Raw genomic sequence first — 13,733 nt, 5'->3', positions numbered from 1 at the left:
AGCTAAAGGAAAATTTTATCAGATAAATGTATCAGAGGATTAAATTTGAGGAAAGCAAGTATGGAAAATATTTACCATGTAATATCAGCCTATTATGAATTAAGTATCAGTGCCGGATTTAACACGCTTAAGTCAAGGACATGTTGGTAAATTCACGCGAAAGAGATATTTAAGTGGGATTGGCCCAAAAATATCTCATTTCACATAATCTTTCTCTCTCTAGGGTTGAGAGAAAGAGTTCTATCCTTTCCCCCTCTTTGGATCGGCCCTTTCCCTCAAATCTTCTACCATCAAAGCTTCCAATTTCATGGAATTGGAGATCAAGCAAGGAACATGGCAACTTCTAGAGCAAGAAACAACAAAGGGAATGAGTAGAAGCTTGGAATCAAAGTTAGGGTTTGAACTTTGAGAAGCTTGAAGCTTGAAGCAAACACAAGAAACAAGCTAGGTGAGTTCCATAGATAGATTACCTACCTTTGGGTTTGATAATCTTGTGAAGAAAATCATGTTTTATGTTAGTTTTGTTTTTATGAAACTTAAGTAACCCCAAAGTAATTCTTGTTAGTTATATGTTAAAATTGCCATGAGATATGTTTAAATAAGTCTATACATGTTGTTGGATGTATTTGGTGCATTACAGGGTCGAATTGGACGAGTTTTGGGTCGAAAATGGCGAAAACCCGCAGCCGGAACATGCGAAAACGCAAGCTTCGGAGCGCTGCGCCTGTACAAGGGCGCTAGGCGCCCACACACAGGGAGCTAGCGCTAGGCGCCCCACTCCTGGCGCCAGGCGCCCCAGACAGGACAACCTCCGCGTTGTTCTGCGTTCGGGTGCTTGGGGGCAGTCGTGTGGGGGTCCGTAGCGATCGTTTCGAAGTGTTCTTTTGCTGTTTTCACTTATATTTCTACTGGAACAAACTTGGCTTTATCAAATCATAGAATTTATAAACGGCTTGAAACTTGGGTTTATGGCATTTTCGGTCTTTATAACTTATTGAAAATTTGCACACATCGTCAATTGATCCTTGCATCATTAATCGTGGCAATCTTAGCATGTATTACAAGGATGGCTCAAGAGAATTTAAGCATGATGGGGTAGCAAGATGATTATTAAGCAAGGGAAAACTAGAGCCTCGACATAGTTGTTGAGAACTAGCATGTTAGCAAGAATCCCTAGAATGTTAAGACGCGAAATGTAACCTCTTCGCACATGAGCTAGAATGACTTAGCTAGTATGTAAGCCGTGGATTGACTAGTTAATCTCTCCACCATGATAAGTATGTTTATGAACAAGTATAAGTTACCGCTAATCGGATCGATTAAGGTTCCGAGGTAAATACGTATGTATGAATAAGTTTAACCTATATGCACGACAAGACCATGATTAATATGTGTAGGTGGCATGTCTCTTGCTATCCACATCAGGGGGATACAAGGGGTTCTCGTAATGAGAACGATTCAAGCCGTAAGGGACCCGCATGTCACCGAGTAATCAAGACGTAGGTGCTCGTGTCTCTTGTTATCCACGCCAGGGGGATACGGGAGGTTCTCGACCTAAGGGGAACGGTTCAAGCCGCAAGGGACCCGCACGACACCGAGGGAGTCCGATGTACGTACATCGGTCATGTATGGGGTTGATCTCGGGGTTACTCCACCCGGGACTTTCCGTAAAATGAATCAAGATAATAATTGTTTGTTCAACGCTAACCTAATGAATGAACTTAGACACGATTATGTTTATTATGATTATGTTATGTTATGTTTATGCTCATGATCGTGCCCATGTATGATTATGTTTAAGAACAAGAACAAGAGCATGAAATGCTATTAGACGAGAACAAGATATGTATAGGACAAGTAAAGAAAGCTATGCCTGTGACGACCTTAGGTTTCCCTAATCGTCCGGATTAGAATCATGTCATGAATATGCTATGTTATTTATGTTTAGGCCTTGTTACGTAAAGCGTACACTGGGCAATGCGGTTTAGGTTCCCTCAACCGCCATGACATGTATAGATGAGAAGCCTATAACAAGTAAGATAAGATTATGACGGCTCTAGTATGCACTACCGTCTAAGCATGCAAGTCCCCACACACGTATAATCAACCGTCAGGTTGTATTGTAGACACGTGGCGACCGTAGGTTTCCCCTTGAGGTTGCCTATAGCCTAGGATTTAGGGGAACTCACTGAGACATTATGTCTCATCCCAATCCTTATTTGTTTCAGATAAACAGGATGTTTATGCATGCTCGGAGCCGGATGGATATTACTTCAAGGGTTCGTTCGTAAAGCTGCAGGACGTTATGGACATCAAGGATGTATTTTTATGTATGGATGAGTTGTATTGTATTATGATTTATACGAACGTGACTTGATGTAAATATTATTCATTCGTAAAAAAATTTTATGTTGTATATTTTAATGTATCCAGTACTAATATTAACACACGTGCCAGACTTTCTAGATACGTCTGGTATGGGTGTTACAATGCATCATTAATACACTCTTTATCAGTGAGTAGTTCATCGTCACTATCATCATCACTGTAACATATTTTTCCACTTTTCCTATCCAATTTAAAGCTCTGAATTTCATATATTCAAGGCTTATTAGCATTCCGAAAACATCTTAAATCAATAAGCCTTAATAAAAGAGAAACTAGGGATTACAAAAATCAATAGTTTTTTGCACAACAATTGATTAAAAATTAATATTTACTAAAATAAACCCTAATATTCGAGAAATTGACGGTTATGAAAAAGAATACCTTTCGACCATGATCGATGATGATTGGGCTATCAGAGAGAGCGAGATAGAGGGCCTTTTTGGTGGGAGCGTTGGCAAGGGAAGGAGAATGTGAGATGATAGTGTCAATGAAATGGGAATCCAAAGGGAGAAAGTGGTTCCAAACGGCGTCGGAATCTGCAGCAGAAAGGAAAGTCTTAGAAACAAGGAAGAGTCTGCAAACATCAACCGGAGTCGTAGGAGACAGAATGGCTGAGATGCATCCTTCCGGAAATTCATCAAAAGCTGCCTCCATTCTTCTGCTTTTTTCCGTTATTATCCTTCTTGCCATTCTTTTGATTTTTTTACCTACGAGGTGAAAATAGTTATAGTTTTTGGGTTAAATAGTGATGAAGTGATCTATATATAATAACAATATATATACAAGGATTAGGGATTTTGGTTAGTTTTTTTATTTGCCAATTTTCCCCTTACCTCCACAAATATTACACACATACGAAAAAAAGATAACTTACCAAGTTACCATCAGTTTTTTTTTTTTTTTTTTGAAATAAGCAAGTTAACATCAATTAAGTAAGCAAGGCAGCAGTTTCGAAATGGAAAAGAAATCACACAGAAGAAAGGAAATGTAAGTTCACATTCACTTACATCTCATTGTCAACTCAAAACAAGAAGCCCTCAATATACACCATCTTCTATGGCATAGTTCAATCTTAAAATAATCTTCAAAAATCACACAAATAAATATACCCCACAACAAAAAATTACATTTTTATGAAAAGAAAAACTCAAATCAGCTCAAACTAAATCATATCCAACGCAATGAACATAACTCTAAGATCATTTTTCAATAATATAGTTCAATTTAAAGCGGAGCTAAAAAATTCACACAAATCAATAAACCCTAACAATGAGTTCAATAAAATCAAATTCAAAATCGAAACAGCAGAATGAGCTAAAATCAGTGTTAAAGAAAACTTAAAGATTTGAAGAGTGAAGAAGTTCGGAAACGAAGAACGAAACGAAGAAGGGTTCGTAGTTTTACTTCACCGTGTTTGTTTTGTTCTGAAATTTATGAATGAGGGTACATTGTTACCTATTTTACCTTAGATTTATGCGATAAACAATTGGGGTTTTTTCAAATATATTAGCATTATACAAAGATTCATTTGATTTAATCAAAACGAAGTAAAAGTTAACTTACAAAGATTCATTTTAGAGAACTACAAATGCTTTTGAGGCAACTTTTTTTTTTTTTTTTGAATAACTGAAGAGTCATAGTACAGGTTGTGTCAAAACTTCCAACTAGTGTATTCCGTACATATTATGTCGATGAATTCTTTAACTAGGGGACAACCATGTATTGAGTTAGCCCCAAACCCATAAAATATGAAAGTTCATAGTACATATAATCACCAAATATTTCAAAATAAATTGTTATGAAGTTTCAATAGCAAACATGCACTACAGTTCCGTATTGAAACGATAAATTAGGACAACAAAACAAAATTAAACAAAAAAATATTTATCCAAGGAGAAAACAATATCACAACTTCATGTTGTCCATAGTTAACTCCAACTGAGAAATCTCCGCCTCCTCCTTCAAAAGCTTCACTTCATCTTGCTGCTTGAGTTGTTTGATCGGCCAAGATGGTCCCTATAACAAGCCAGATAAACATTAGGATGAATAATCTAATTACAAGAGATAGTTCGTATGAATCCACAAAGCAAAAGTTAAGCATATGATATGCAATTGCAATTTAGAGTGATTTTGATGGGAGGTATAACACAACACAAGAAAACTTAGCATGCTTCAAAACCAAATTAAAATAAATTTTAGGGTAAATAAATTCGGTACCTTGAATTTAATATTATTTAATGCAGATGTCATTATATCGTCTCCAACAATCAACCTCAGCTGCCGAACGAAATCATCACGGGAAATCTTCTTTGACTACACAAGTACGACATGATACATTAGAGATATTTTATCATTTAAGACATATGCGTTAATTGGACCACTTTACATACCACAAATTGTTCATAATGACGAATGATTTCAAACATAATATTTGGAGGAGTCATTTTTCTGAGGGCAGCTAAAAGCACACGTAAAGAAATCCATGGGGATCTCGGTGTTCTTTGAGTGTTAGCAGGAACACTAGTTGCTGTCAAAGCTCCAGTCAGATGTGCAACATGTCGGGTAGTGCGCTTCTGCTTCAGAATGACTGCAGCTCCATCTGATATCTTTGTGGGTCTTGCGTCCATTTCTATCTACTAGATAACTATAAATATACACATGCTCAAATATAAAAGCTCAATTGCAACAGTTAAATATAACTATAGACCATGAGCAACAATAATGGTTGGTAGTCCTTGGATGTTTAAAACATTTGAGAATATTAAAATGGTATAAAGCATCATGTGATCATCATGATAACATAATGTTGACATAATAATGAAGATAAATACTAGGTTTCCCAAATTATAAGTTTCCTTAGAAATTTCACATAAATTAATAAATGTAATTAATGTTGCATGGAGAAAAAAAATGAGTCACTTTAAAAAAATATTCTCCATTAAAAGGCTGTTATACTTTATGATTATGATTACACTTGGACTTTTTGTTTAGACTTGAAGCGCATAAATGTGTTGAATTGAAGAGAATAAAAATTAGAAAAAAAAATTAAACACAGTTAAAAAATAACCTTAAATTAACAATAGTAACGTAACACAAAAAAAAAAGTATGCCTTCTAACGTTGCATACATTGTACATGCTCTTCCTAAAGACAACTTTGCTTCTGGTAAAGATATTTAACAATATAAAAAGATCATAACTTTTTTCAAATAGGAAAAAGTAATTGGCTTAATCAAAACCATGAAGGAGTGGCATTTAAAAAAACTGAGAAGGGATTAAGGGTGGCATTAGAGGTGATTTAACAATTGTCTCAGGTGAGATGGTTTAAACCATGTCCCTTGATGTTATAACATCAAGCTCTTATTAGTGAGCTGACACCTCTTGGACAGAAGGCCTAGTAATCACTATTCTCAACTAGAGAAATTGTATCACCAAACCACAACATTTTCCCCAATTTTTTTTATTTAAAAAAAAAAAGACTTGCAATGGCAAAATCATAGTATATAAGTGATGAAAAACAAAAACAAAATTGAAATACCAAGAATAAAACAAACTTAGTCAACCTATCAATTATAAACTCAATCAAACACAAACAAGCAAAAACAAACTAAATTACAATATTCAAACTTAAAGTAAAAAAATCAAATAAAAAGTAAGAAACAAAGAAAAGACCATGAAATTATACCTGAGTGCAATAACACACAACTAAAGAAAGACCAAATAATTAAGTAATATGTGTTAACTTTGAAACTGTGTATCTAATTGGAGGAGTAAGGGGTCCTATTTATACTAAATGAATTGAGTATCTCGCTAACACACCTAAAACGATAAACATTAACAACATATTTGTTTGCTTAGTAAGCACCAGCTAAGTATTCATTGTATTTGTTATCTTTCTCAACAATTCACATATCTACTTGATCTTTTTGGAATGCACTCAAACTATTTACAATTTGATTTTCAAATATTTGTTAAATCATAAATATTTTCTACTAATGTGAAATCCAAGTATGGATGTTTGTTAAAATTTCCAAATTTGTTACTTAAATATAATATAATATCTGTTATGGTAATAATTATTTAAATAATATTAAAATATAAAGGTGACATTGACAATCATTGTTTGAACGATTTTATTATACTAATTGTTTTAACTGCGTATACTTCCTTGCTTTTTTTTTGTTGCATAATAGTGCAAATTAGTTTTTTATTAACATCCCTTAAAATATAATGTCATCTTCAATATTGTTTAAAAAATAACTATTCTCAATTTTTTTTTAAAGTTTATTACCATAACAATTTATCATTATTTTCAAGTAATAAGAATTTGAAAATTCGAATAAATAACTATACATGAATTTATCATTAAAATAAAAATAATTTATGAATTGACAAAACATTCAAATATCAAATTAAAAATAGAAAAAAGTGTATTCTAAAAGGATAAAAGAAATATGAATATTGGGGAAGAAGAAAACTAATACAAATAATGATAATTGTTAAATCATTATAATAATTAGTTTCCTATAAACACAATGTCCTAATTTCATAGTTATGAAGGTGGTAATAGTCCAAACAATGGTTGTTAGGCACCTGACATAGTGTATGTTTGGTATCATAGTAAGTTTGCCAAAATTAGGTAAAAAAAATGTCATGATTTTGACACACTCGTCACACTCGTTATTATACCAAACATGTAGGGTGTATTACAAAGACAATTGAAATTATTATTTTTACCATAAAACAATTTAGATCAAACAAACTGAAAGTGAGTATGACATTCTACATTTTTGATGAAGTCAATTTCGGATGCACAATTATCACTTGTGAATGGGACGATTGTGATTGAGAATTTGTGGTTTCAAAAAGTTAAATTGGATGCTAGTATAAATAGTCTAGTTGTTTTTCAACAAATTTTTAGAAATTTTATAATTACAGTTTATTACAGTATTTTTCATCTTATATTTCTTTGTATATTTTTTTAGATTTTGTTTAATCTTATGAATTCCTAAACTCTTTAATTAGGTCTTGGAATTTTATTTTTATGAAACCGTTAAACTTTAATATCGCTTGTATATCAACAATAACTCTTACTGTGCATAGATTCTTTTTCTTTCATCAGTTGAATGAAACTAATTTTGCCTATTTATTATATGATTTTGATTGTGTTCTTTTTGAATGTTTTATTTTTTGGTTGGTTTCAACTATGTATGTCTACACTTATTTATAATTTGATTATGATTTACATCAATAGAAAGAATGATCAAGCTGACACTTGACATATGGATGGGTTACTTTTTCAAACGTCTGTAAAATAGATTGCTAGTAATAGATATTTGCTAGCCCTATGATTAAGGGACTTTTTCAAAAATTTGGATACTATTATATATATATATATATATATATATATATATATATATATATATATATATATATAGACACACATAAACATAAACTTATACTCATGTAGTCTTCACATGTATATTAAGTATTATTTAGATTGTTACATTTACAAAAAAAAAAGGTCAAAATCGTCTTCATTTCTCAAAAAAAAAAAGAAGATAAAAACAAATGAGAAGTTAGAGGAACTAAAACTCAAAAAAAATTATTTTTAATCATTGGATCCCACCGATCTTTTGCTTGAATCTATTTTATAAATTTATAAATAGAATCCTATATTTTTTATGAAAAATTAAGAGGAAGTCAACACATACAAAATGGAATATATTTCTCAAATTAACAAAAAAATTTGAAAAATATAATGGAAATGTTGGCATTGGATGTCCAAGTCTAACCATTATCTTAGCGTCTCAAACATATACGTAGGAAGTTTTTTTTTTTGGGGGTCAGGTGTGAGTGTTTAATCTCACATCAACTATGAATGAATAAATTGATGGTGCACCTCCCAAGCCTATCAATGATAGTTAGTACTTTTCCCAACATGATATATTTGATGCATCATAGTGGAAAATCCTATTGTATGTGACGACCGAACATAACCCAATTATTTGGAAGATTATTACAATTGTTATTCTTTTGAAATGGCTAATGTTAGTAATTATTTGTTAGATTAGTTTTTCTCTTTCGTTTAAGTTTGAAGCCATACCTCAATCTCTTTATAACCCTTAGCTCAACCCAATATAACTTGATTCACAAATTATTGCAACATCTTAATTTACCAAAAGCAAAAATTATTTTGAAAGTCATCATAGTGAGATCAATTTATTGATAACATACACAACAATACATATTAATTAAGATTGAACGATTTCGCATTTACGATCATTAAGGTTCATAACAATATACACACAAGAGATTTTTTAAAAAAAATTAGGGTAGCAAGTTGCACCCACTTATAATTTACTAAAACACCATTTTGTTTATATTCAATTAATTTTAAATATAAGGGCAATTTTGTAAGCTTAAATAAATCCTTAAAAAAAGAAACAAAAAAGACAATGACATGCTTAAGGTACAAAACATGTAATAAAGACAAACTTTTAAGGAAACAATATTTGAAATGATGAAAGTGGGTGTAAATTAGTGAAGGTTGTTAACTTCCACCTTAATAATTTTAGGTGGGTGTAGCTTGCTAACTTGCACCTTAGTGTTTTTAGGTGGGTGTAAGTTAGCAGCCCATATATATATATATATATATATATATATATATATATATATATATATATATATATTTGAAGGAAGCCCATATATATATATATATATATATATATATATGAATATATATTTTAAATTTAGACAATATATTTAATTGTATTGTTCTTGAAAATTAATCATCAGATACAATTTTCAAGAAGAAAAATTCACTTACATATTTCAAGATTAATTTGTAATGCAACCAAATCTCAGATCCCAAAGGTTGATTTTTCTCCTCTAAGAATATTTATTTGCTTTCACATTCTATCACCCAACAAAGAGCTCGAGTTCATAAACCTATAGAAAAAGAACATGTAATCAGTGATTTGAAACGCTGACTTAAAATATTTATGAAGAAATTATCACATACCTAATTTATTACCATCATCGTGCTCCTAGAGTTTTGATGTTATGAAGTTACAAATGACGTAATTGTGTGATTCATCGAGATCTTCGAGCACAAAGGTTGATTTTATTCCTCTTGGAATACTTCTTTATTTTTTCATTCTAGAACTCAACAAAATAGTTAATTTCATATGTCAATTGAAAAACATGTAATCAAATATTTAAAAAATTAACTTGAAATATAGATGAAGAAAGGACCCCACACCTAATTTATTACCATCACCACGTTCCTAAGGCTTTGGTGTTAAGAAATTCACAATCGTGTAATTGAGTCATACAACGAGATCTTGGACCCTAAAGGTTGATTTTCCTTCTCCTGGAATATTTCTTTATTTTCATACTCTATATCTCGACAACAAGATCAAGTTCATAAACGAATGGAATAAACATGCAATTGTTGATTTAAAATAAACACGGTCTCAGACCCCAAAGGTTGATTTTTCTCCTCTTGGAATATTTATTTGCTTTCACATTCTATCACCCAACAAAGAGCTCGAGTTCATAAACCTATAGAAAAAGAACATGTAATCAGTGATTTGAAACACTGACTTAAAATATTGATGAATAAATGGTTACATACCTAATTTATTACCATCATCGTGCAACTAGAGTTTTGATGTTATGAAGTTAGAAACGACGTAATTGTGTGATTCATCGAGATCTTCGACCCCAAAGGTTGATTTTATTCCTCTTGAAATACTTCATTATTTTTTCATTCCAGAACTCAACAAAATGGTTAATTTCATAAGCCGATTGAAAAACATGAAATCAAATATTTAAAAAATTAACTTGAAATATAGATGAAGAAAGGACCTCACACCTAATTTATTACCATCACCACGTTCCTAAGGCTTTGATGTTAAGAAATTGACAATCGTGTAATTGAGTCATACAACGAGATCTCGGACCCTAAAGGTCGATTTTCCTTCTCTTGGAATATTTCTTTATTTTCATAGTCAATAACTCGACAACAAGATCAAGTTCATAAACCAATGGAATAAACATGCAATCGTTGATTTAAAACACTGATTTAAAATATAAATTAAGAAATGATCTCATACCTAATTTATTACTGCCACCGCGCTCCTAGGGATTGGCTTAAGAAATTGTAAATGGTGTTACAACACCCATACTAGAAGTATCTAGAAAGTCTAGCATGTGCATTAGTTTAGTACTAGATACATTAAAAATTTACAACATGAAAACTTCGAATGAATATATTATACAATAAACGCGTTCGTACATTATCATTACAACATGTCTTATCTTAATTAAGATAAATACATCCTTGAAATCCGTAAACTCCACACCGCGGGTACGAACGAACTCTTGTAGAATAATCCATCCGACTACTACCTTGACGTCCAACCTGATATCTGAAACAAATAAGGATTGGGATGAGACATAATGTCTCAGTGAGTTCCCCTATATCCTAGGCTATAGGTAACCTCAGGGGAAACCTACGGTCACCACGTCTCTACAATACAACCTGACGGTTGATTATACGTGTGTGGTCATGCTTTCTTAGACGGTAGTGCATGCTAGACCCGTCATAGATTCATCTTACTTGTTATAGGCTTCACTCCTATACGTGTCATGGCGGCCAACGGGAATCTAGAACCGCATTGCCAAGAATACGTTCTACGTATCGAGGCCTAAACATAACATAATCATGACACGAACCTAAACCGGACGATTAGGGGAAACCTAAGATCGTCATCGGTATCATGTTCTTTACTTGTTCTATTAGCATCTCGTGCTCTTGATCTTTAACATATTCGTGCATGGAATCATTCTTGAATAATCACAACATAACATACATGATCATGCATAAGTTCATTCATTAGGTTAGCGTTGAACAAACAGTTATTATCTTGATTGATTTTACGGAGAGCCCCGGGTGGAGTAACCACGAGAACAATCCCATACATGACCGAGGAAACCTAGCAAGGGCTCATCGGACTCCCTCGGTGTCGTGCGGGTCCCTTACGGCTTGAATCGTTCCCCTTGAGTCGAGAACCTCTCGTATCCCCCTGACGTGGATAACAAGAGACACGAGCACCGACATCTTGTTTATTCAGTGACATGCAGGTCCCTTGCGGCTTGAACCGTTCCCATCATGAGAACCCCTTGTATCCCCCTGACGTGGATAGCAAGAGACATGCCACCTACATATATTAATCATGGTCTTGTCATTCATGAAGGATAAACCTATTCATGCTTACATGTTTACCTCGGAACCTTGGTCGATCCGATTGGCGGTAAATCATACTTGTTCATGCTTGTTCATACTTAATCACGGTGGAGAGATAACCATCCTATCCACGACTTAACATACTTGCTATATCATTCTTGATCATGTGCGAAGAGAACATACTTCGCGTCTTATCAATCTATGGATTCTTGCTTAACATGCTAGTTCTCGACTACTATGTCGAGGCTCTAGTTTTTCCCTTGCTTAATTAATGAATTGCTACCCCAGTTCATATCATATCATGACTTCTCTCGTTTGCCATGCTTTACTAGTTATATCAAATACTTGCTTCATTCTCATGAAAGCCTTGAAAAAGATTAACATTTAGAACCTTGGTTTGAGGGGTATATTTTATAAACCAAGCTTACACAAACTTAGGGTAACATGAGAAGGCAAGGGTGAAATCTTGTCATGTAAGGAGAAGGAATTTTTGGAAGGTTTGGTGGAGAGGAGAGGAGAGAGTGGCGTGAGAGAAGAGAAGAGAGAAGGAGGAAATTCTCTTGCCAAAACCTAGAGAGAGAAAGAAGATTGAATAATGAGATATTTTGGCCCCAAAACATATAAATATCCTTTGGCGTGCAATTACCATAATGCCCTCACCTCAAGCGTGCTTAATTCGTCCATGATACTTTACTCGTGTTTAGCTAACAACACGTAATAAATATTCCATCATACTTACTTTGTTTAACATTAGTCCTCTGACGCGTTTAACTGGTAATATTCTGATACTGATAGACGGGATATTACATTCTACCCCCCTTAAAAAAAATTTCGTCCTCGAAATTTAGAGATCACTTACCAATCATTTTAACAAAATCTTACCATCCTTGATCTAAGCCATACATCCTCAAGGAGTCCATCGTATAATTTCTCACCAAAGCGTGTATTTCGTCTTGTTTCTTAGTTCACATACATATATATATAGCCTCCTTAATCTTGGTATACTTCTCACAATTTAGAGTTATCTCAGAACATTGTGATTTGGAACCTTCCTTGCCACATGTAAACTTATTGACTCAGATTCATATCTTATCCGCTTAACTTGAATCATTCATATAAATAACTTATCATTAACTTGAACACTCAGGATTTTCCTTTTAACTGGGATCCTACCGGAAACCAGGTTTGCCCTACAGTGTTTGCTTGCATCTGAAACATCTTTTCATGCATACATAAACTTTCTTACCACACCTTGTCACTTATGCCTCTTACTTACATTACTCATCTAAACGATTCCACGAATCACTTATCTCTTTTCAAAGCCATAGGAAATCTTCCTATCTCATTGCGATCTCACCGAACCCGAATATTTGGGTAACTCATATAGCTTGACACGGAGAAGTGAAATCAACGATGCCGATTCATCTGACAAACTATTAACCAGTGTTGTGGTTCACATGTTCTTGAAACTTTATACTAAGTCCATTTATACTTGCATTAAACACTCTTAATACAAATCCGTGCATCCCGTATGATATTGGTATCACACGAACATTGCTATTTCCATAACTTTTCATACTCTCAAGTACCGCTTCTTGTTAAACGATAACGATACATGTTTAAACATCTTGCTTTAAGAAATTTGTTCTAAACTTTGGTATACGGGTTCTTGGAACGAATAAGTACATGACTTAAAAGAATTATCATTTCAAAACTGAATCTGTAATAGTACTACAGAACCACAGGACGAGTCTTTATATTTTGAAAAAGATTTTACAACTCGCCCCAACAAGTTGGTCCTGAGATTAGTACGTCTTAAGTGAGCTTACGACGTACCTTTTCAATTTTGATAATGTAAGACTCTATGTTTTAAAATAAGCATCGTTCCCTAGTTCCTTTATACCCATCTCAACCCTAAAGGTTATAAAACCATGTTTGGACATATCTTAACAAGTATCGTTTTCACTCAACAAGTACTGCATTCGAGGGTATGAATCTCATTACCTCAAAATTTAAGAATTGCATCTCCTTTCGTGATAGCATGCTTAAACTTCAAAAGTGGATTCTTCTCTTTTTAACTGATATACATACTCG

General features: G+C 33.3%; 1 protein-coding gene, 1 long non-coding RNA gene and 1 pseudogene across 2 annotated transcripts; 1 reads left to right on the top strand and 2 right to left on the bottom strand.

Moving 5' to 3' along the window:
* The first annotated feature begins 131 nt into the window (after window positions 1-131).
* LOC146935088 (uncharacterized) lies at window positions 132-2,486 on the top strand. The gene is made up of 2 exons (XR_015033069.1): window positions 132-448; window positions 2,229-2,486. It is a non-coding gene; the product is annotated as an uncharacterized LOC146935088 (long non-coding RNA).
* Window positions 2,485-3,042, bottom strand: LOC146935087 (F-box protein PP2-B11 pseudogene; annotated as a pseudogene).
* A 1,127-nt stretch (window positions 3,043-4,169) lies between these two features.
* Window positions 4,170-5,105, bottom strand: LOC146935086 (inactive poly [ADP-ribose] polymerase RCD1-like). The gene is made up of 3 exons (XM_085757589.1): window positions 4,779-5,105; window positions 4,606-4,701; window positions 4,170-4,404 (listed from the first exon to the last, which is right to left on the bottom strand). Exons 1-3 carry the CDS (start codon window positions 5,013-5,015, stop codon window positions 4,294-4,296), a joined length of 444 nt encoding a protein of 147 aa, XP_085613715.1. The 5' UTR covers window positions 5,016-5,105; the 3' UTR covers window positions 4,170-4,293.
* Window positions 5,106-13,733: the final 8,628 nt, after the last annotated feature.

This window comes from Medicago sativa, chromosome 3, assembly GCF_051527215.1.
Source record: "Medicago sativa cultivar Bolivia chromosome 3, Bolivia_mono, whole genome shotgun sequence".
NCBI lineage: Eukaryota > Viridiplantae > Streptophyta > Magnoliopsida > Fabales > Fabaceae > Medicago > Medicago sativa.
Note: the sequence above shows the minus strand (reverse complement) of the source record. Positions and strands in the feature narration are given on the sequence as shown.

Coding starts and splice junctions, on each gene's coding strand:
- LOC146935086 (XM_085757589.1), bottom strand. CDS start 5,015: ATGGACGCAAGACCCACAAAGATATCAGATGGAGCTGCAGTCATTCTG. Junction 4,702..4,778: donor GTCATTATGAACAATTTGTG/GTATGTAAAGTG, acceptor GTACTTGTGTAG/TCAAAGAAGATTTCCCGTGA. Junction 4,405..4,605: donor TAAATAATATTAAATTCAAG/GTACCGAATTTA, acceptor GGCTTGTTATAG/GGACCATCTTGGCCGATCAA.